The sequence below is a fragment of the Pieris brassicae genome, chromosome 8 (genome assembly GCF_905147105.1).
Source record: "Pieris brassicae chromosome 8, ilPieBrab1.1, whole genome shotgun sequence".
Taxonomy (NCBI): domain Eukaryota; kingdom Metazoa; phylum Arthropoda; class Insecta; order Lepidoptera; family Pieridae; genus Pieris; species Pieris brassicae.
The window spans coordinates 11,175,358-11,199,417 of NC_059672.1; the positions used below are offsets into that span (position 1 = coordinate 11,175,358).

The 24,060-nt window shown below is 32.3% G+C and overlaps 2 protein-coding genes across 2 annotated transcripts; both read left to right on the plus strand.

Moving 5' to 3' along the window:
* Positions 1 to 3,065: 3,065 nt before the first annotated feature.
* Positions 3,066 to 9,448, plus strand: LOC123712894 (farnesyl pyrophosphate synthase-like). Its single transcript, XM_045666255.1, has 6 exons — positions 3,066 to 3,409; positions 4,057 to 4,225; positions 5,643 to 5,783; positions 7,098 to 7,301; positions 7,860 to 8,099; positions 8,955 to 9,448. Exons 1-6 carry the CDS (start codon positions 3,219 to 3,221, stop codon positions 9,288 to 9,290), a joined length of 1,281 nt encoding a protein of 426 aa, XP_045522211.1. The 5' UTR covers positions 3,066 to 3,218; the 3' UTR covers positions 9,291 to 9,448.
* Positions 9,449 to 10,102: 654 nt separating this feature from the next.
* LOC123712895 (farnesyl pyrophosphate synthase 2-like) lies at positions 10,103 to 22,721 on the plus strand. The gene is made up of 6 exons (XM_045666256.1): positions 10,103 to 10,424; positions 10,705 to 10,870; positions 14,807 to 14,947; positions 19,468 to 19,671; positions 20,633 to 20,872; positions 22,291 to 22,721. The coding sequence occupies exons 1-6, from the start codon at positions 10,354 to 10,356 to the stop codon at positions 22,630 to 22,632; spliced, it is 1,164 nt and encodes a 387-aa protein (XP_045522212.1). The 5' UTR covers positions 10,103 to 10,353; the 3' UTR covers positions 22,633 to 22,721.
* The last annotated feature ends 1,339 nt before the right edge of the window (positions 22,722 to 24,060 follow it).

Genomic DNA, 24,060 nt, shown 5'->3' on the forward strand with positions numbered 1-24,060 from the left:
ACAGTACAATAATAATAAGGGAAACTATAATAACTGTCGCTATCGAGCTATAGCTTCCAGGTAACCAACCACTGTGAAAAAAAATTAGATAATTTTAGCGTAAGAAGAGAGAAAACTACTAAGACATAGATAAAACTAATGTAAAGAGTGAAAGGTACAATAATAAACGAAGGACACATGAAAAATAAAAGGGCCCATAAATTACAATAATTTCAGATTAGTACGAATATTAGGGATAAGATGTGGACAGGTAATGCTTGATCAGTAAAGATTTAAAGGAAGATTTAACCTAAACATAACAATCAAATATACAGTATTTACAATTTTCTTAACCTGCATAGTAATAACAAAAAATATTAAAAATAAAATTTTTAAAAAATTTAAATTTTGGTCCCTGTGGCAGCATTTCCCCACTGTATAGCGATACTTATTCGTTGACCGAGGAAAGCACGAGCTCTGGGGTCATCATACTATCTACCAGGCGCCAACTTAAAGCTTTAATTAGCGTCTTTGCACTTGAACCTAGTCTCTACTCCAAATGGAACAAAATCGACTTCAATATAGTAGGAGCATTTAATATTTTCCGCCTGCTCTGTGGCTGTCTCAACTTTTTTGCTTGTCTGTGGAAGATGAGATGGGGCTAACGTGTCCACAGTACCATCCCATACCAAAGCCTAGCCATAACTTCTGTAGTTTAATAGTAGACGTTATTATTTTATAATATCTGTATAAATTACGTCTAAATTGAACTATAGTAAAGGCAATCAAGAGTTTTGTATTTTAGGTCAATGTCTTGGTAATTTTAACTTCAACTGGCCATGATGTAGACCGATCCTTATTCGAAGTCGATCACATTGAAATATTCTGCGACACCTTGTAAAAAAAAACACTTGTTTGTAGGTGGGTTTTTTTAATTCGTAGAACCCGAATAAATAGGATTAAAAATTCGACGTGTAAGATTTTATAATCATTAATGTTCTCGTGTATAGAAACGAGAAAGTTCATAAATATCTGGGGGGCAGTGCTAAGTCGACGAAATTAGCGACACGGCCGCCATACCAGCCTTTTCCCGAATCAGTTTAGGTCATTTTCGACCCTTCTATAACTTCATTTTGGAAAAACTTAAAGCCTAAATTCAGTAACCAAGCAGTCAATGTATATTTCAGATTTAATTCAATTTCAACCAGTACTTTAAGAATTATAACAGGTTAAAGTTTTTAATACAATTAGTGTATGTTTATCAACGATAATAAACCCATTATGAGTTAAGTTATAGAATCTAAGAGATAATTTCTAATTATGTATTCGTTATCAATGTAATTAAATACGTTATAACGCTCAACCAAACAATATCAAGCAACAACAATAATTTTAATAATTGCATTTTTGCTTGTAAAATCAATGGACAATAAAATAAGAATAATATATTTCTTTATTACAAACACATGCTAGACAAATTAACACAAAAACATGATTAAATAAGTAAATAGTAATTAAATTCTCTTACTTAAAAACCACCTACCTTGGAGGTATTCCAATCCTGTCAGAAATATGTTTTTTTTATAGAACAGGGGCACCTGATGTTAAGTGATACCGCCGCTTATGAACACACTCAATGCCAGAGGGCTCGCGAATGCATTGCTGGTCTTTTAAGAATATGTTAGTTATGAAAATTTATTCATATAACAATTTAACTAAAAACATAATATAAACAAAACAATCTATAATTATAAATACATATAAAAATAATGTATTTCTTCTGAATTGAGCCAGTGAGCAACTTAATATATATATCCGTTTCACATGCAATAATATTCATCGTGCGCTATATGTGTAAATGGCGCTTCTCTGAGTAAATTTGTACGCGCTTGAGGCACTGCAAGCAATTACGATCGCTTACCACGCCGATTGTGATAATTTGGCACACGCAGTCCGTCTCCAACATTTCCGTGTTATATATTCTACCTTTAAGGACCTTAAAAAATATGTGATAGTTACGTCCTCCCTCCTTACCTCATACTTATTGTATCCATATTAATCATTAGTCTTAGTTATAATATTGTTACAATTTACAAAAACGCAAACATCTTATTATATAATTCATTTATATAACATTAACATTCAATATATGCAATAAATAAAAACTTCCATAAATTAGAAGGGATCAAAGACATCACTAAGCACAAAGTGACTCCCGTATGTATAAATTTTTAACAAACGGTAGTAAACCTAGCCCTAAAAACAAACAAACCTTGCGTTAATTATTCAATTACACAGACGTTAAAATGTGTCCCGTAGTTCAAGCTTTATTAACAATTAAATAATTAAGAACATGTTTTGTCTGAGTATGAATATTAAATCAGTGTACAATATACGTGTCGGGATAGATAAGTAGCCAATTCTGGGTCATGTTGCGCTGTGTGCATCGACGCAGCACGCAAGCACCGTCCGTACGAACTCGCTGCTCCGTGCCTACGTGACGTCGCCCGCGTGGCACTATCGGAGGGGAGCCGGCCGGCGTGGCCATTATCGAATTTAGTGATGAGATGTTTTATCGATAATAACATACCACAAAACAAATATTTATTTCATTTTGTAGTATATTTGGTATAAACTTAAGAGTCCGGACAATAGTCTTTACATAGAAATCTTTGCGAAACAGGAGTCGAATTAAACAAGAATAAAATTAATTTAGATATATATTTGAAATTTTAAATGTTGAACATAGATAACAATAGATAGACAATTATAACAACGCAACTGATTAGTTGATCGTTTGATCATCGTATCTACAACGTATAGTAGAATCCAATTTGTTTCATAAATAATGTTATTTTCTATTTGGACAAAATATAGAAATGAAAGGATTAATTTTAAATTCTGTAACGGTTCACGAAGGCAATGGTTATCTAATTAGTTACTTCATAACAGTATCATTCTTAAAAAATGAAGAAGGTACCTCATTCAAGAAAACCCAATTCTCGATATCGACATAATGCATGTAAACAATTCACGCAACTCTATTGTATATTTTGAGTGAACGACTGGAACTGGTAAGGAGTTAAAAACACAACAAAGAATCAAGCATTCGAAATCAGTCGTTTACTAGATCTCAAACCGATCGGGTGTGTTATAAAAAACAAACAGAAATTCAAGTATCAAGACCAACGCGATTTGGAAGACTTTTTGAAGCAATAAGCTAATAAAAAATTTCAACAATGTTCTCGAAGAGGAGTGTTGATAAATTACTTCAATTATACAAGAACGAAATTCGCAGACAAATAAGCAAAACAACGAGTGTCACCAATTCGGATGCGATGTCGCCAAGACTCGACCAAACAATCATCCATGCACAGACCGAAGACGCTGGTCTTCCCAACAGACTTCTGAAGTTGCAAAAATATCACAGGTTAGTGAACTCAAATGACCTCACGTTTGCGTAACTGCATACGATATGCACCAAGAACCCTACAATACTGAAAATGAATGAAATATGATCTGTGTCTACAAACAAAGAATTTAATCGAATCCTATAATACTTTTGTAGGTATTAAATCTTGTATGATATTATCAGTCCGTTGTTTGTATTTAAAATGCTATTACATTATGATTGTGTAATAGTTTTATCATGATAAGTTGCCTTAGTAACACAATATAGGTGTTGTAAACGAAACTAAATATATCTGTAAGTCTAGTTCTCTAGAATTCCCGTATTTCTGATCATATTTTTGTCTGTCTGTCAGACATTTAAAAAATAAATTACGTCTTATTTTGGACAAGTTACACAGAAGACCTTTTCTTAGTCAAAATTAAAAAGAATATACATTTCTATTGAATTGCGTTACAATATAATTTGACAATAACAAACGATGATCGAGTTTTTGTAATATATATTCAACTTGTTTTATAATTGATCATTAATTGTTAATTGATAAAAGTGTATTTTCTTTGAAATATTTAGTTTTTATAAGGGTGTTACTGAGAAAATATTATTTTATAATAACCGTTAGATAGCGCTTTAGAGACGCTGGCTCTTAACCAGTTTTAATCCTCTAGATACCTGTCGACTCTTACGTCTCAGCAAATGCCACTGGCTGCCCGAGGACTGGCCGTCTCCAAGGACCAGTCCCGGGAGTTCATGGCTTGCTTCCCGGACATCGTGAGGGACCTCACAGAATCTGACAAGCATCTTGACGTGCCAGAAGCCAGCAAATGGTTGGCTAAGGTACGTTCTATGTTGTTTTTGTCAGAGGGCATAATAATGTAGAACCTGTTTTTGCACAAGCTAATGTCGTGATTTTGTCCATGTCAAATCCTGTATTACGTTAGCTTATGTGTGACAAACAAACTTAAAATGGCGTTACCTTATTACTCTGATAACAATAAAACAAAGTAAACGTTGGTTCGTGCTAAATATAAATATTTATTTCTATCTATTTGTAAAAAACTAGTACTTTTGGAACTTACATAGTATAAACAGGTAGACAAAAACCTTTTTTGTGTTCCATTGCGCTTTTTATGACTCTATCGTTGTATAAATCATTTAAAATGCAGGCTCGCGGTTTCTACCGCTTATGTGTATTGATGTTGAAAGGTCGCTGAGAAAACAGGTTGTTAGAAATCATTTATTTATAGCTCAGACTTTAGCCATATTATATATTATGGCTGTTCATACGCTGACTTTAATATTACCTACCTTTTACCACACACAACTTTCACGAACAGCTTTTTGAAAAGGTACAATCTTCGGTCTTATTAAATAATAAAAAACGAATTGTAAACCTTCTTAGTATTTTTCGGAATAAGTCTTTTGTGTTCGCAGACTTAAATACAATGCAAGATTACTCAGTAGCAAATAGTACCCAATAAAACTTTTTATGAGATGTCATAATACCTTTAAGATTTCTATAACAATTAAGTTAACAATATCTTTTGTAATTTTACCGTTTAGTTTAAAATTTAATCTAAACAATATTTCGTTACATAGGTTAATGTTTGCTTTGGAAACTTCTATTCGAGTTTCCCTTGCAACATAGTTTGTGGCGAAATATTTTTTACAAGTTTTCACTTGGTGAGAATAATTGCGAAATGTAATGAAACAGGGTTTTTGAAATAATTGACTAAGATGAATGCTATAATTTGCAGTTCATTCTACAGTTTATTATTTATTTTACTTTTTTCCTCTTTTCTATTAAGACAAGTTCTGATTTTTCTGTGTTCTTTAGCAAAAATATTAATACACAACACAGCTCAACTAGGTAGGTAATTTTTTAAATTGTTTTTTTTTTCTTTTGTAAATGTACCTTTTTGTAAGTATTTACAATATATATATATGTATATATTACGTATTCCATATTAAGCTATATCGTTAGTATACGATACGTTTAGTACGAAATAAATAAATATAACAAAATATAATCTTCAGAAGTACAGAACATGATACAGATGATATGATATTTTTATCTATGTCAAATTTAACGCATCTATTACTATTATACAATCTCATCAGTTTTATAATATCATCAGTCATGAAGAAATATTTATACAAGACCTGGATTGAGAATTTTGACAATCCAAATTATTGAGGAATACTTACGTAACGTATATATTTTCCGTTGTAAAGCAAAACCTTTTTGTTTCAGTTGTTGCAATACAACGTGCCGAATGGAAAGAAAAATCGTGGCCTGGCGACCGTCCTCGCATACAAAATGGTGGAGAAGAGGGAGAACTTGACACCAGAAAACATACATTTGGCTAACATTATGGGCTGGTGTACTGAAATGGTATGTTTTGACATTATTCAAATGTGATATATAGTTGTAAATGGCATAACGTATATAATTTTTATTCTGAAGAAACGGTGAAGATAAAAATGCGGCAGATTTACTGAAAAATGTTTTTAAGTAAAATCGACACAAAAACCCGGTTAATTTTATATATATATTATGGCAATAGTTTTAACTTAGTTAAAAACAAAATATGTACGTACACATATTATTTTCAATAGCTTTTTAGTTTAATTATTTGTAGTCTATATTTTTTCAAGAGCATGCTATTAAAATCTTATATTATGCACTATGTTTTCCATTCCATACATTAAAATTATCCCATAACTATTATATTACCTTAATACATATCTTTCCTTACAAACTTGTATTCATAAACAAGATTACTAAGATAATAAATATTAAAAAGATAACATACATTCCCTTTATAGATTTGAATATCTATTTAAAAAACTAAACACGCAAAACAAAACGTGACTTACGAAAACAAGTTTTTTGACCGATAACTAAAATTAATTCAATTGCCGTGAACCCAAATATGAATAGTTAGACACTGAATACTAATATACTGTATCAATTCGTGAAACAAATCCTAAGATTTTCCATAAAATTTTTGACAGTTAATAGTAGCGAGTAGTGTGAAATTGGGCGGCAATTTTTGTTTACAATTACATAGGTAGGTCTACTATAGTTTCAAATGAAGCGCTTAAGTTTAATTAAATTATAATTCGTTTAAAGGAACTTTCATGTAGCGATGTTATATCTAGACATAGTTTAACCGCGATTTTTTAACTCTTTAGTTAATAAGGGATTTAAAATTTGTTCTGTGGTGAAGTCCTTCAGGTTAAAGCATAAATAAATATAAAAATTAGTAACTAAACGTCAGAATTTTAACGTATTACTGTAATTCCATTGGGATCATTACAATTAAATCCCATGGGTACTTCTACAATGTTAAAACAGTATGAATGAATACGAGTATGATGTCACTTAGTACATTTAATTAGTCTAATTGCCCACGTATACGTATTGTATATCGCACTTTTTATCGTACGTTTTTTCAAGCGTTTAGCTTAGAGTTCGACCTTCGACCCGTGATTGTTTTCAATTCTGAACGCTACTTACAGTTAATTAATCTCACCTTTAAAGCTTTAACTTAATTTATCGGCTTTGTACTTGTGAATGATTAGCTTTTTAACGAATCAAATCTAGTGTTATTGCCCCAAGTGTATCTCTAATGCTTACATCGAATTAGGAACTAAGTAAGACACGTTATTTAAAAATTTATTTATTATAAAATATCTCTTTCAGTTCCACACACTCCAGTTATTATCCGCTGATGTCATGGAGGGCAAGGCGATGAGACGAGGTGTGCCATGCTGGTACAGGCGACCAGATGTAGGTCTCAATGGCGTCAACGATGCCAGCATGATCCAAGCAGCCATGTACTCTACACTCAAAAGATACTTCTCATCAAAACCCTACTACAAGAACGTATTGGAAATGTTCAATGAGGTATTTATCAAAAATTTGTAGAATGTTGAGTTGGTTATTGAAAATTATTATTAGAGATAATTTTTATATATTATATGGTTTTAAAAATATAGAAGTTGGCTTTGGCTGTAATTCCACCTGATGTTAAGGAGATCCCTAAAATCTATAAAAATAAAAATGAATCGCAAAAGATGTTGTTAAGCGCAAAACTTGTAGACGGCTGTACCAATTTTTTATTATTATATATATAATATTTTATTCAAATGTTTATTCTATGAAATGAACTCTAAGGAAAGTTTTTATGGGGAATTATTGTTTTTAAATATTTAAATTTAGTTTTATTTAGTACTTAGGTTTATATTCTGGAAAAGTGTATAATTTCTATAGGATAGCATAGCAAAATATTCCATATTTTGGCACATACATTTCAAAAAGACTTAGTAAAAAGTCATATTAAACAAAAATAAATTTCGCGGCGGCAGCTAGTCATACACAATTTTGGTGTCACTTTAAGCTGTCAAGGCATTTCCATTGTTTTATATTACCTTAGCTAACTTTACGATACTATCAATATTTCAGATGCTTATTAAATGCTCAATCGGCCGGTTCCTAGAACAACAAATAATGAAGACAGATAGGCCGGACCTGTCACTATTCACAATGGACAAATACGAAGCCATCACCAAATACAAAACATCCTACTACACCTTCCAAATGCCTGTTGGATTAGCGCTCCTTATGTCTGGAGTGGACGACCCTGAAACTCACAGACAGGCGAAGACAATTTTACTCGAAATGGGAGAGTTCTTTCAAATTCAAGTAAGTGTTACAACCGAGGAAATAGTTATTTATTCATTAAGGTGTAACTCCTACATATAAGGATTGGCGCGTAACTTGACTTCTTTTAGTGGCGTAGTTATAGTATAGCAATATCTACAAAGTGGTTTTTATTTTCCCTTTACTTCTTGACGATACAAGTTTTTCAGTCGAAACATCAATCTTTAGTAAAAAGAGGAACAATCAGATTTATTTATAAAATAGTATCCTATCACTTACTTGTCCAAAATTAATAGGGCGGCAAAATACTAAATCTTCAGAATAACCAAAAATTTAAACACATTTAAGACATTTAAAAAACGATTAGACAAGACTAGGGTTTGGATATATGACAAAAATTTATATTCTATGCTAGTGTTTGACACAAAATATAAATTAATTTAATTTATATTATAAAGACTGTACTTAACTTGGCTAAAGTTTTTCTACTGCGTTTTTGCATTTGATTTTAATTGGCTAAACTTTAAAGGCCTTTCCGTGTTCGAAATTGAACGCTAGATATATCTCTTATTTACCTCAAAATTACTGACGAATATACAGATATATTCCCGAGCAATCTAATTATATAAGCTGTTTCAAAATTTAAAAAGGATTTATAAGTATAAAAATAGGCAATGAAACAATAACAATGTTTATCCTTTATTACGAGAATATAGACAAGTGCTAAAATAAATTCCATTTTCATATTATATTAATAAATTACAACTTAATCAATTGTTTTATTACTTACTAAAATATTAATTGAAAACATTCAAATTATTACATATTCAAGTTTCATAGTCACCAAAATATATGAAAATAATGAATAAGCAGTTACTCAATAAATCTGTTTTACAGGATGATTTTCTTGACTGCTTCGGAGATCCAGCAGTAATGGGAAGAAATGGCTCGGACATCCAAGAAGGGAAATGCACATGGCTTGCAGTTGTTGCACTGCAAAGGGCAACTCCAGAACAAAGAGAATTCATGGAAAATCACTACGGAAGCGCAAACCGTAACGATATTAACAAAATTAAAGATTTATATGAAGAATTGCAATTGCCTCACACTTATTCAGTATATGAAGAAGCCACTTATGATCTCATTAGAACACAAATTCAGCAAGTCACTAGAGGACTGCCACATGACTTGTTTTTCAAAATCTTAGATAATATCTTTAGGCAACGAATTTAAAGTATTGATGTTTATATTGTATGAATTTAGCTGTAAGTTTTTATAGGACAAAAAAAATGTATTACAATTTTTTATTGTAAAATTAGACTATGAATCTGTGTTAACGAATAGTGCTTAGTCTCGATGTAACAACACGAAATAAATTAAAAATGATCTAATTTCTTGTTTTATTTAATCTTTAAGATTAGACAAATATATTTTTCTTGATAATAATGAATAATAAATGTATATTTCTATATTCGGACGGACGGAATTTCAAGTAAAATTTAAGACAATAAATTTAACGTATTCATTTTAGTATGTACTCAACGTAGCCATTTTTTTGTCTATGCTATTTGTCATGGCGATGACGAGGTTGATTCGAGATACGAATATACCTGGGTATATATTAGCTATATTTTGCATATAACAACTGATTCGATTAATTATATACTATTATTCCATATAACGAGGAAGTAAAAAAACCCAGTAAGTTAAAAGCGCCAGCCTAGATAAGCCTTTTAACCAGAAATCGAATCCAGGCACTATTCGCCTATACATAACTGCATAAAATCCCCTAATTTAGGATATCTAGTGTTGTAACTAAGGTCTTATATAGCGTAGTAACTAATCTGCCGCGTTTTGCCAATTTAGCGCGAAAATTTTAAATAAAGCCAGTAAATAAAAGTATCACTCACACTGACACTGATATAATACTGTCTGCGGCAATAATGACACGTCTCTACAGTCAATGTCACATAAGATTTGAGTAGTCAACTCAATCAATTGTCAAGTATCATTCAGTAAACAGTCAATAATAATTTTACATTTTTACAATTTCGATTTTAGACTTCAGTTTTCACGGCCAATGTCGTTTTAAATGTTGTGTAGTTATCTTCTTAGTACCGAATAAATTATAAATATTCACGAACATTACATTTAATAAATGACACAGACAACCTCTTGGATTAATAATTGTTTTTTCGTTTTATTAGACACTTTCGTCGCCAGTTTGAGGGAACTTTGTCCTAGATAGAGTAGTTGGCTAGTGAAAGTGGTTGGCGCGCATCATAAAATTTTAAAAATGAATTCGTGTACAAGAATGTGGAAGATATGGAATGGGCTTACTAGAACTTTACCCAAACCTATAAAAAAGTAAGCATGTTATCTCAATTTAAAATCTTGTGTTCTTGTTATTAAAATTCTGATGATATAAGATTCTACTGTTATTCCAAAACGAAATGAAATTTAATATTAATCGGATCATGTAAGACATCCTATCCTATCCATCATATTTTATAATCCTGAAAATACATCAAACTATTTATAAATCTAAAATAATACTCAAATATCAATACTAGGTAATAATTCATAATTTTGCTTTTTTTATCTTATTTACTATTGTAATAATATGGGATTATTTTATTTATCACAGATATCCTTTAGCTAAGCTGTGCAGTAGCATGAGCACCAATGCATCAATACCAGAATACAAACGAGAAATGGAAACATTTCAAGACGTATATCCTAGTATTATTGAGACCATAAGCAAAAATCCAGGCCTTCATGATAACCCAGATGTTAATGCATGGATAAAAAAGGTAATGGAATTTTTTGTCTTTGATTTTCACAGATATGCATGGTGCATTTGGCATTCTTTAACACAAAAACTTGTTTATTATATTTTTAGCCTTAAATTATTTCCTAATACAAAAAATGTTAGTGAATATCTTTTACAGTTAGTATGTATCAGGAACCCTTTACCTTAAAGGGCTCCTCCAAGGCTTGCCATCTTTCTCTATCCCAAGCTATTTGGATCCATTGACAACCTGCAATTTTGTATTGTCACTATCCCATAGAGCGTAGGGTATGCCTCTGTATCGTTTGCCTGGTGGACCTCTTCATGTAGTTACTGTCACTTTTTAGTCAAGAGTATTTTTTAGTACTGTGTTGTGAATTTTGTAATGAGCTGATTATAAAAGTATTATGGCCTATTAACGAGCTCAAGGTGTTACTATATCAATTTCACAATTTTTAAGTAGATTGTCATTTGATTTGTCTCTAAGTTTAACCTTCTTAGTTGTATAAATTGGAAAAGTGTTTGCTAGTAGATCATGAAAGAGGCTCTAAGACTAGAGCAATAAATAATTTATTTCAGAGTCATAACTTCCTCGTTTAAATTGCAAAGTCATGAACTTGCACCACATCAAATTTTTCCCAAGCTATTTGGATCCATTGACGACCTGCATTTTTTTTATTGTCACCATCCCATCGAGCTTAGGGTATGTCCCTGTATCGTTTGCCTGGTGGACCTCTCCATGTTACTGAATTCGTCCACCTGTGATCTGTGAGGGGCACTACATGACCCGCCCACTTTTACTTCATATTTTTTGCCTGGCTTACAGCATCATTTGCTTTTGTCTCTGATCTTATTTATATTTGTCTTATCTTGTGTACATTTTTAATGCTTAGCATGCTCTTTTCCATGCTCCGTTGAACTGTATTTATATTGATTATTGTTTTATTTGTAAATTTCCATGCTTGGCATGCATGTCAGGCATGGAATAAGGCATGAGTGCATAACTCTCTTAAGAATTATAGGCATATCACTCTTAAATATTTCTTTGCACTTTATGTTACTTTTAACTCTTCTCTCTATTTCTTGATCATTTCTAATGCTGCTGAATCCAATTTTTATAGTAGATCTACTGTAGTTGATCATGGCTTTTGTTATATTCATTTGCAAACCAACTTGCACGCTAACCTTGCGTAAGGTTTGCTTGTTTCAGATAGCAATACTAAGTTGTCTGAATATCTTAAATGATTTAAATATTTGCCTTGGATGTACCAGGTTCTCCAGTCTAGTTTACTTCTGATTCTAATATTGCAATAAAAAATCACCAGTATCAGGCTTTTCGTGGTCTAAGACTAATTGTTTCAGGGTAAAGACAAATTTATTTAAAATGATAAAATATATGATTTAATTCTTTTAAATAATTACTACATTTTCATAATAAAATAATTCTCATTCAATTATATAACTAAGAGTTTATATTACAATATTAAATGTTGTAAAATGTCATAAAAAGAAATAACTATAAAACAAATAAGAAATAATTGATTTTAAGATATTTTATAGAACAATGAACAGGAAACCTTTTGAATGTTAATAATGTTTTCTTTTATTCTTCTCTTTCATTATTGAATTCTGTATATTTACAAACTTGTTCACAAACACAAATCTTACTAAGGAGTGAATTCCTATTAAGCTTCAGCAATTAAATAAATTTATTTTTAATAAATTCTTCAATATCACTTTTTAGTTGAGAGTATTTTTTAGTGCTGTGTTGTGAATTTTGTAATGAGCTGATTATAAAAGTATTATGGCCTATTAAGAAGCTCAAAGTGTAACCATACCAATTTCACAATTTTTAAGTAGATTCTCATTTGATTTGTCTCTAAGTTTTACTTTCTTAGTTGTATAAATTGGAAAAGTGTTTGCTACTAGACTATAAAAGAGGCTCTAAGACTAGAGCAATAAATAATTTTTTTCAAAGTCATAATTTCCTTGGTTAAATTGGAAGTCATGAACTGGCACCACATCAAATTTTTCCCAATTCTGTCCTCGGTTTACCCCAAGAAAGCTTTTAAGTATTTTTCTATATTGTTAGGTTTGTCAGTAGTCCGTCTGTCTGCGTTCCTATGGTCACCCTAATGTCTTACTCCTGCAACCAATATGCATGACAAAAGATTTATAAACCACATCTCTCTGTTTAATGTTAAATTTATTTTATTTTTGTCTATTAATGTACTTACTTATGTTTTCTGTTTCATATGTACATATTTATTTATTAACACTTCGTTGAATTACAATATAAAAATTGAACATAATTAAATTAAAAGCAACTGGCGGCTTTATCGCTTTCGAGCGCTCTCTTCTAGGCAACCACTGTGAGAAGAGAAGAAAAAATGTATTAAATTTGATAAGGTAGACAAGAAGTGCATAAATGCATATTACACATAATTGTTGAGACAAAACGAAACAGGAACAAAAAACAAACTAAACTAAAAAAAGGATAGATCAAAAATAAAAAGTGCACATGAATCACGATAATTTAAGATCAGTCTCACGTCAGTTAGTAGTTAGTAAGAAAGTTAGGGATACGATGTGGACATGTATATGTTTGTAGAGTAGAAATTTAAAGGAAGACCGAGAAGGAGCTAATCGAATATACAAGGGGACGGAAAGTGAATATATTGTTTATCTATGTAATCTGTTTTGGCTTTGTATATTGTCCTGAGTGTTTTGTTTTATAATATGTATGTTAGCTGTGAAATTACTAATAAATAAATAGAAGGCATGTACGTATAAAATATACATGTCTTCTATTTATTATACTTTATTTAAATTTCTTTATTTTCTTTAAATCTAGAAATTTCTAAGTACAAGTTCATTATTACGACGATTATTATTTCATTAATTAGCGACGCAAATTATAGAAAATTGATTTTAATAGGCTTGTTAGAGAAGAAAATTCAACAAAATTCAAAACAATTAAAAGAAAAACATTACAATTTTGGATATAATAATAATTATAACTATACTAATTACATTTGACGTAAGAATCTTAAACACATAACAAAATAAGAACAAGGAGATAACTGTTCCGATAAATGCATTCAATATTAATAAATTGTTCATTAATTTTAAATCTGTAAATTCCTATCCTTTAAGTCTCTACTTTACAAGCATTACCTGTCTACATCGTGATGATCTGAAATTATAGTGATCCACGTGAACTTTCTTTTTCATGGGTGCTTTTATTATTGTCGTGTTCGCTGTTTACATGCTTTCATTGCTTTGTTCCTTCATTGATTAGTATTGTCTAAATTGTCTTTACGTATTTTTGCACTTCTTGCGCTTACCTTATTTTTTTTTCTCGCTTCCAGGCAGGAAGAGAACGGTCGAAAGCGAGAAGGCCAGGCTCTTAATTATGTCAATTGTATTATATTTTCGTACATGCAACGAAGTTTTAATAAATAAATAAAAATATATTATTGTTCCGCGTATCGAAGAGAAGAATTTTGTTTTATATTTTAGAATTTTATTTGTATTCAGACACCAGCTCGTAGTATATTTACAGTCAACATATAAGCTCTTCGGCTTTGGCCAAATTCTACTATATTTCTAAAGAATCTATTTTATACTCCTATTTTTGCATCTCAAGTTGCAGTTTTGGGTTGAGACTTATTAAACCAAGCTTTGGCATCTCGGATGCTATTTATAACTTTTTTCTATTACCTTTTAGAGTAAGTCTACATGGTTTACGTTGAAAATCTAGATTATTTATTTCGTTAACACGATTAAACATAACAAGTTGTATTTTTTTCTGTATCCGACATATAAACAATGGTTAAAACCTTTATGTAGGTATTTTACGGGTTCAACTTGACCATAAGATCAATGTACAAACGGTATACCTGCCTTGCTGTATCCATTTGAAAGCTTCCATAATAAACGTTCAGTATTTTTTCAGTTGTTAGACTACAACTTGCACGGTGGTAAAAAATCCAGAGGCTTGGCAACTATATTTGCATACGAGATGCTTGAGAAGCCACAAAATATTACTCAAGAATCTCTTCGCTTAGTAAGAGTTCTGGGATGGTGTGTAGAGATGGTAAGTTTATTAATTTTATCTTGCCATAAACGGCCATTAAGGGTATATTAGCTGTTTAAAACAGTAGCAACTAGTACCTATAGTAGTATATTATATATTTTTATATGTTCAATTATTATATATTGTACTATTTTTTATATACATTAATAATAATAGATATATATTGTATAAAATGCATATAACTTTATTTATTTAAGAAACTAACATCACATTCTCACAATCATCAATTTCTTTACATATTTTTTTTTATCTTTAAATTAATATCGCTATGATAATACAGAGTTTTAATTAAAAGAGTTTGAACAATTTTGTTTTTATGAATAAGAAGGAAAGCTCTTAACGCCGAGTTCAGTTAGCCATCGGTTTTCCCGCGAAATCATTAAAATATTTGTGAGATGAGTTGATTGCAGTTATTTGGAAACAAACTAAATTTAATAAAGTGTATTAACTGTCCATATAAAAGGACGAAAAATAATTGTTGAAAATCAAAATATAATTTATTCAACAATGTTACTAATTTACTCCTAATAGTTATAAATTCTCATATTTGTGTGTAATGTTAACAACTGTGCACCAATAGACTTTCTGTCTATTGACGCGCATTTAACATTTGCTGGAACGGTGAAGGAAAACATCGTGTGGAAACCGGCTTGCCTTAGATCCAAAACGTCGACGGTGTCAGGCACAGCTGATCACCTACTTGTCCATTAAAATAAAATAAATGATCATGAAACATATTTAGAAATCTGAGGCTAAGACTTAAAAAGATTGTAACGTAACTGGTTTTGTTATTTGTTACTAATGCATGATGAAACTGATAGTACCTAACAAACTGTATCACTGAATCGCGTAATCATAACTTACAATCTCTTTTAAATTCAAAAATATTCATATGACGTACGACTGCATCCTTTGTGTCTAAAGATACTTATTGTTAACTTTTCAAAACATTTGTCATAAATTTGAATATAGAAATTTGGTTACAATATGTTTTAAAATTTGACGAGAATAACTCTGCCTTGAACCACAAGTTCAAGACTAGAGTGGGCATAAAGCCGGGTCCCTGCACTCGGGTTGACCATCGGCCATCGGAGATTTTAGTTCAACAAATCAGATCTTTTATACAATTTAGTTGACCACCATCAACGCTTCAAACGCTTCTGGTCTTCACTTAGTAAATACATAGAAATAAAAGCAGCACCTGCTATCATGAACTATTCGGCACGCTCGTAGAAACTGAGTTGAAACTGAGTGTCTTCCACACTGTTGATGCTAAATTGCTCATAATCTTACATTACACGTTACACTTGTCTGCAATTAGGCGAAAATATAGGAGCTAATATAATGAATGTTTATCATAGTGTTACGGAGACGGGTGGACTGCAGTGTTTCTAGATTTTTCCACTAGTTAGAGAACTTTTCAGCAGGCTGAAATATGATTTCTTACCGTTTCAGGAGAGGCTCAATCACATATTAGTTAATTGTAATTTCCATAATGTTACCCTAGTTTTCAGGAAGCTGAAACATTTTTTCAGTCAGTTTCAGAACATGTGTAGTCGAGTGGTGCAGTTTTCAGGAGACCCGTTTTCAGGCGTTTTCAGGCCTAGTTATACCCCTTTGATGAAGGAATATTCAAGACCGAACTTTCTAGGTGTGAGACAAGGACGAAATGATACGAGAGAGAGAGAGAAGATCAGAACTTTCTCGAAACTAGACGAGCACTCTAGAACGCCGTACGACAAGGACGGAGCAACGTGCGAAAGAGACAAAGAGTGCGGACGTTCTAGAATTGTGCAATCGCTACTCAGTAGCAAGCCCGCCTAGAAAGTTCTCGAATATTGTTTAGAATTATTCCCAGGGATAACACGAGAGGAACACCGATGCGAATAAAGTGATTACAAGTGATAAAGTACTGTGTGAAGTGTGCATAAGTGAAGTAATAAGTGATTGTTTTTGTGTGTTATAAGTGCATCTCTGCAATTAATTTGTGCCCATAAATTCCTCATTGATTTATCAAGAATAATCCTTTGAAGAAATCTACGGCATTTTCTATCCGATCCCCTAGCTCGTAACAATAGAATAGATAAAGATTTAGACCGTCCATCCAGTTATCCAATGACCCCACAGGAGGCTATTCAAAAATTTACCAAAAATATTTAGAATTTGAGTTTCTGATTTTCATTAAGTTTTGTTATCAATATCTAGGTCATTTCTTCATAAATCTATCATAAGTTTCCTAAGGGAGCAATTTTTTTTAATATTAAAAATTATATGTAGGCATAGTTTGCATAAGAATTTTACTAAGGCATGGCACAAAAATGGTAGGGAAAACTTTAAAACAACTTCCTTTTGAGTAGGATATAGGGTTATGTTACTTTTTTTTCGTGCCTGTTCCGGAAATCACTAACGTACTTGCGTGAAGCGAAGACATTCTAACATTTGATAATTTTGTATTAATATTTATCCGTATAGTGTACAGAAATCTCGCTAAGTATATTTAAATAATGTAATAAGTCCTATATATATGTGTAACGTTTATATACGTCAACAAAAAAACGTAAAGCTTGAATTTACATTGATTATCAGTTCTCAAATCAAGAGCGTAGAACGACCGAAAATGGCAAAAAGCGTTCCGCTACGCTTTTTAATTGTTAAGCTTTAAGGTTTGTAAGGCATTTGTGCTTTTACCATACCATCTATATTGCCATAGCAGAGGTTAATAAAAAGTATATGTTTAATTTTATTAATATGTTCATCTATATTTGTTTGGCAACCAGTGTCTGTACTCATACACACACACACAAATACATAGTGACCCAAGAATGTGGTCTTAACTTTCTATTTAGAAAATCATGATCAATTAATATTTACGACATACATTTACATGAGGTTGCATGGAGTGTACTAAATTTTACCCATCCATCTTTGTCTGGGATATTGTAGGATACAACAAGTTAGACGTTAGGAGGGACGTTACTATCACATTATATTTTGAGGGGCTACTGGGGCTGTGTGTGCCAAATATACACACTCAGCATGGTAAGCAATTGCTTGCAGTGTCTCGAGCGCGTACAAATTTACCCAGACAAGCGCCATTGACGCGTCTAGCGCACCCTGAATATTATTGCATGTGAAACGGATATATTTAGTTCAATTTTAGTTTAGTTGTCTCAATTCACAAGAATTGCATTATTTATAATTATATATATTTATAAAAAGGTTTTTGGTATTATTGTTTTAAACGAAGTTAACGAAACGAAGTAAACGTTTTGAAAAGAAACACTCACTGAGCTGATTGTCTTTTGGTTTCGGGTTCGTAGCACCTCCAGCTTTCATCACCTGTGACGATGTCAAATACAGCATTTAAGTTACCGCCGATGAACTTATCTAACATTGGTGACACCAGTTCATGCGAAGGCGTTTCTGGTCCTCGGTTAAAGTATGGGGAATCCATCTGGTACAAAGCTTCCTGACGCCTAAATGTTCAAGTAATATTTTTTGAATTGACTCATACCAATGCCTAGGCTTGACCGTATCTGCTGATAGGTCACTCTCTTCCTCTATCTTACTTCACAGCACTGAAGTTATCTTCAGTAGTCGCTGTTAAAAGTCGTCCCTCACGCGGATCATCATTGACATTGCTACACGTCCACGCTTAAACTCGTTAAACCAATTGTAAATAGTGGCACGAGATGGAGCTTCATTAAGAAATGCTAATCGCAGCCTATCATAGCTTTGTTGTTTAGTAAGCCCACAACGAAATTCATAATAAATCATTTACCGAAAATTTTCTCGCGTTAGGTTCATTTTCACATGTAACAAGAGTTTTAGATTTGCCGCCAATCCACAAAAACAAATCACAAATGAATGCAATATTTTACTTTAGGTTACCAAAGAGTTCTAAACACTTTCAGTCTTACCCACGTATTATATTTTTAATTTAATTTTTATATAAATAAGTTTTCTATTGTATTAGTATTAATTTACCGTAAAAATTGGAATTAAGAAATAATTAAAAAAATAGCTTATCTCTATGCAGAAGTGTATAAAATATTAATGTCTCAGATGTCTGATGTGATGTATACACAATATGTATCCAGTATTTAATAATTTTAACATAATTTGAATATTATTATTTAAAAATCATTTATTTTAAACTCTTGTGTGACTTAATATAATGCGCATGGAACATCGTAAGTCTTCAAACTCGAAAGTCCTTCGTTTCCTCCGGCAACACTATATTTAATGATCACGAAGTATACAAAAATCAGAGGCCCAGACCTAAAAGGTTGTAGCGCCACTGGTTTTAGTTATTATTTATTTAGTTAGATTTTCGGCACGTAAAAACAAACCTTCAGAGTGAAATTTGCTAAAAATATATATAGTATAGTGTGAAAGTTCGTCTACATGTTTAATCAACATTCATTTATCAAAACATATTATAATAAAAATAAAAATTCTTTGTACACCCTTTTATTCATATTAAAAGATTTTTTTATTTTTTTATATTTAATTTACAGTTACAAGCATACTTCCTGGTAATGGACGATATTATGGACGCGTCGTTAACGCGAAGGGGAGTTCCATGTTGGTACCGTCTACCCGAGGTCGGTATGGGCGCAATCAACGATTGCAATTTAGTCCAGGCCGCTATGTACAATGTATTAAAGCAATATTGTGAAAAATTACCTACATATAACAATATTGTGCATCTGTTCAATGAGGTATGTATGACATACGATTACAAATAGAAGTAATTTTTTATTATTATTATTAAGCGTTTATTGCTGACACCCGGTTGTGTATATATATATTGTATATATAAACATTTGTTTTAGTCACATAACTTAACCTAATACATTAGATGCGCTGGTGGTGATCGGCATGTCCCATAGTACATCTTGTGCTAGTTGTGCTTCTGCCCGTCTATTGCTCTCTCTGTTTTCATCTCGTGGTTGCCTATTTATTAATTTTTGTCTATTTCAACCTCGTCCTAACCTATATCTCTCGTCATGTGCCCGGTCCAGCGCCGTTTCAATTGCCTTATATTCTTTATAGTGTCCTCTACTTTGATCGTTGATATTAACGATCTTAACTTCTCTTCTGGTCTTTTGCGATGACTCAGTGTTACATATTGCTTCTTTCCATTCCTCTTTTGCATATTCTCAACTTTAAAAAATGTTTCTGAGAAGCCCAAGTCTAGAAGCGTACTATGTGTAGGTATAGAAATCATAGTACGCTCTAAGTGTAAATCAATTTTGCATGTAGCATAAAATCCATCTCATAATAGAAAGCTTTTAAGAGTAATAAAACAATTTTTTAATGTAACAGAGAGCAAGTGGGCAGGAAGCTCACCTAATACCCCGCACACATCGCGCCAGAGGGCCCGCAAGTGCGTTGCCGGCCTTTTGGCAGATGCTTTATTCCACATATTTCATAATAGTCTCCAAAGATTTGACAGTTTAAGTTAACAATCTTTGATTTGCGTTTGATACGCGTAACCGTGGAAATTAAAAGACGGCATACGTACTCGTTTTCTAAAAGAGTCTCCGATCTTTAACTTCTTCAAGTTCTATAATCAAACCAATCATTGATATGTTCGCTTAACCCTCATGGCTTTAGGAGGACAAAGTCCGGAGATGTCTGTACTGCGACATGAAGTTATCTACAATTATTTTTTTCTAGACGTTATTCTATACGGCCATAGGCCAGCACTTGGACTTTTCTATGGCACACAGAGTGAAAAGCGATTATAGTCTGTTCACACCCGAACGGTACAGTGCTATCGTGACCTATAAAACCGCATACTACACGTTCAAAATGCCGGTGTTTTTGGGAATGCTTGTGACGGAAGATGTACCGCGGCACACACATCAGACGGCCGAGAAGCTATGTTTGGATTTAGGTTATTTATTTCAAATGCAGGTCAGTATGTTTCGTTAACCCACGAACTCTATACACCCACACGCCTATATTAATATAGTATAAATCAAAATAACTAGTAAAAATCTGTTATAACGACATCCGAGGGACTACTCATATTTGGTTGTATAAACCGATAGTCGTAACAGCCGATGATGTTATTAAGTACCTTATACATAGAATTCAGCCGGGACCTTTGATTTTTGTCAATATAACCGGTATGTTATTATAAACGATGTCGTCGTAAACGGTTTTGACTGTACTACTAATGTTTCACATCTTTATCATTCAGCATCCATCTCTCTCTATTCAGCATTCTCCAGATCTTTCGCATCGACTTCTTTAAGCCGCCAACCAGTCCACCTTGTAAGAGCGACCTATGATGAGCCTTTCGACGTTGTTACTTGATATAATAAAAGCTGTTTCGATTTGGCAGGGACATAATATCTTATGACCAGATCGTTCACAGTTTCTTGGCTGTTTTTAAGACAATAACAACTAACAATTGCTATACCTACCGAAGCAATTGTATCGCCGAGAAGCAAACCCTCTATACAATGTGCATTTACTAAACAAAACTAACAAATGCCATGTATGTTACCTTAGATTCGTCATAAAGATTGATAAATAAACAATCAAATAAAATTTAGGTTAATTCATTAAGCCATTAGATATATGAGTCGCATAATAAATCATTAGAGATTCTAAGGTCTAGGATTTTCCAAAGAACATTAATTTAGACTGATCTAACTGACTAATCTCTAGTAAAAGAGCAGTGTTGGCCTAATGGCTTCGGCTTGCCTCATCCCTGAGGTCGTAGGTTCGATCCCCGGCTGTGCACCAATAGACTTTCTATGTGCGCATTTATCATTCGCTCGAAAGGTGAAGAAAATCATCGTGAGGAAATCGGCTTGCCTTGACCCAAAAAGTCGACGACGTACCAGGCACAGGAGGGTGATCACCTACCTGCCCATCAGATTGACAAACGATCATTAAACATTCACAAATCTGAGGCCCAGACCTACAAAAAGGTGATATCGCCACAGATTTTTTTTAATACATATGTCTCGTATTGAGATTTGAGTATTACACAGTCTGTGCGGAAAGAGAACTAGCGTGAAGGTTATGTAAACTAATATACTTCGTAAATGCGCGTTATTTCATTTACACATTAAAATATACACTTTTTGTTTCATATTACATAAATATTATTATTGTGTAACTATAATGACGTAACGGTGTTGTCAACATTACAAAAAAAAAATTTAGCAAATACTGCGACGATTCTCTTTTCGCGCAGACCTCTTCAGTATTGTCGAAATATAGATTATGATTTGAAAAGTTTGGAAATAATTTTTACGATCTAGTACGCCAAAGCTTCAATTATGTTCCTTCAAAGATATTATTGTAATATTCCTCAGGACGACTACATAGACTGTTTCGGTGCTGAGCACCTAACAGGCAAAGCAGGAACCGATATCCAAGAAGGGAAATGCTCATGGCTGGCCGTCCAAGCTTTGCAACGATTATCTGAACCGCAGCGCAAAGTGTTCATAGCGTGCTATGGAAGCCACGAACCAGCCCATGTCGAACGAGTAAAACGACTCTACCAAGAACTTGGTATATCAGAACTATACCGGCGAGAAGAAAAACAACGATACGATGCGATAGTCCAACGCTCGCAAACATTCCTTCCTGATTCAGGGAATATGCCTGATTTGTTCATGAAACTGCTAGAACTAACTTATGATAGAAAGAAATAATTTTGCATTTTTGAAACTACCCTCAGTTACGGCCTATATTGGCATAGTGTTGTTGTCATCGTTTTCGAATACATAATCAAAACGAAAATTTTGAAACATCAATACTAGGCCCTATACAAAAGCTATTAGTTATGACCCAATCTAGATGATAATGCGCGGGACTGAAGTAACCTGAATATATTTTTTTAATTTCCCAATCATTAAGACCTTCCCAGTCCCATAAAAATTGATAAAATAAAATTAAAGAAGGTCAGTTGAGACAATGACTTATATTTAAAAATACAGAGTATATTTTTTATTTGTGATGAACTTTTTAAGTATAATATATAACAGATAATCATTAAAAATTAATTTTGTTATATTTACACAAATTCAAATATAATTTCCTGATTAATTAGATGTTCTTGAAACGTAAATGTTGATTTTGAGTTATAATGGTTAAAATTATTTAATATTTTATTATTAACCTTGTTGTATTACCATTTATTAGCGTTTAATCTCGTATCCAAAACGGAAATAAAACTTGACTAACCATGATCGTTGCAGCAAGATAGCATTTCTATTGTAAAATATACCTTAATACAAACTATATTAGAAAGGTCTCAAAGTCACAATCCTGCTATAGTGGTCATGGTCATAGACAAGAAGCATTTTGACAGCACAACATGTCCTATATAGGTTTTAGAATTCGATAATATTGGTGCTGGGATAACGATATATGATAACAACAACAAGAGATACAAAGAAAAATTATAGAGATTATAATTAAAGACATTTTATTGATTTTCGTCATGGTTTAGTTTTTATTTAAAATATTAAATGTTATATTGACATGCGGGACTGACTTGTAAATTAGGTACATATTTTACATAAACAGTTGTCAAAAGTATTATAAATACATTGTTGGGGTGATGTTACATATTTTTATGTATTTTTTACTGATTCGAAAATATATAATTAATTTTAAAAAGTCTTTTACTATCTAATCCTGATCTGGTACATTGTTTTGCGTATTACTATATAATACATAGTAAACGATACACAAAATAGGTAACTGACCTTTGTAAAAGGTCTACGTGCACAGTATGGAAATCAAACCGATTCGGTTTCTAGAGAAACTTGCAGGCCACAAAGTTTGTCATAATATATAATATCACGGAAGATTAAACTAAGTTGCTTTTTAGTGTGATGAGTTGTTTCCGGAGCTTGTTTTATTTTAATCGAAGCCAAATCAATCATTCAATCTGGAGACTAAGGAGGTCTCGCAAATAGTAGGTACGTCATCTTTCAATTCCAATAATAGACTGAAATCATTTTTCAATTTTAATAATACCGTTTGGTATAGTTTAAGCAAATTCCCTAGCGTATTACAAGCATTGTAAATATGTCATAAATTCAAATCATATGGTAAAAGCGGTTTACTATTAC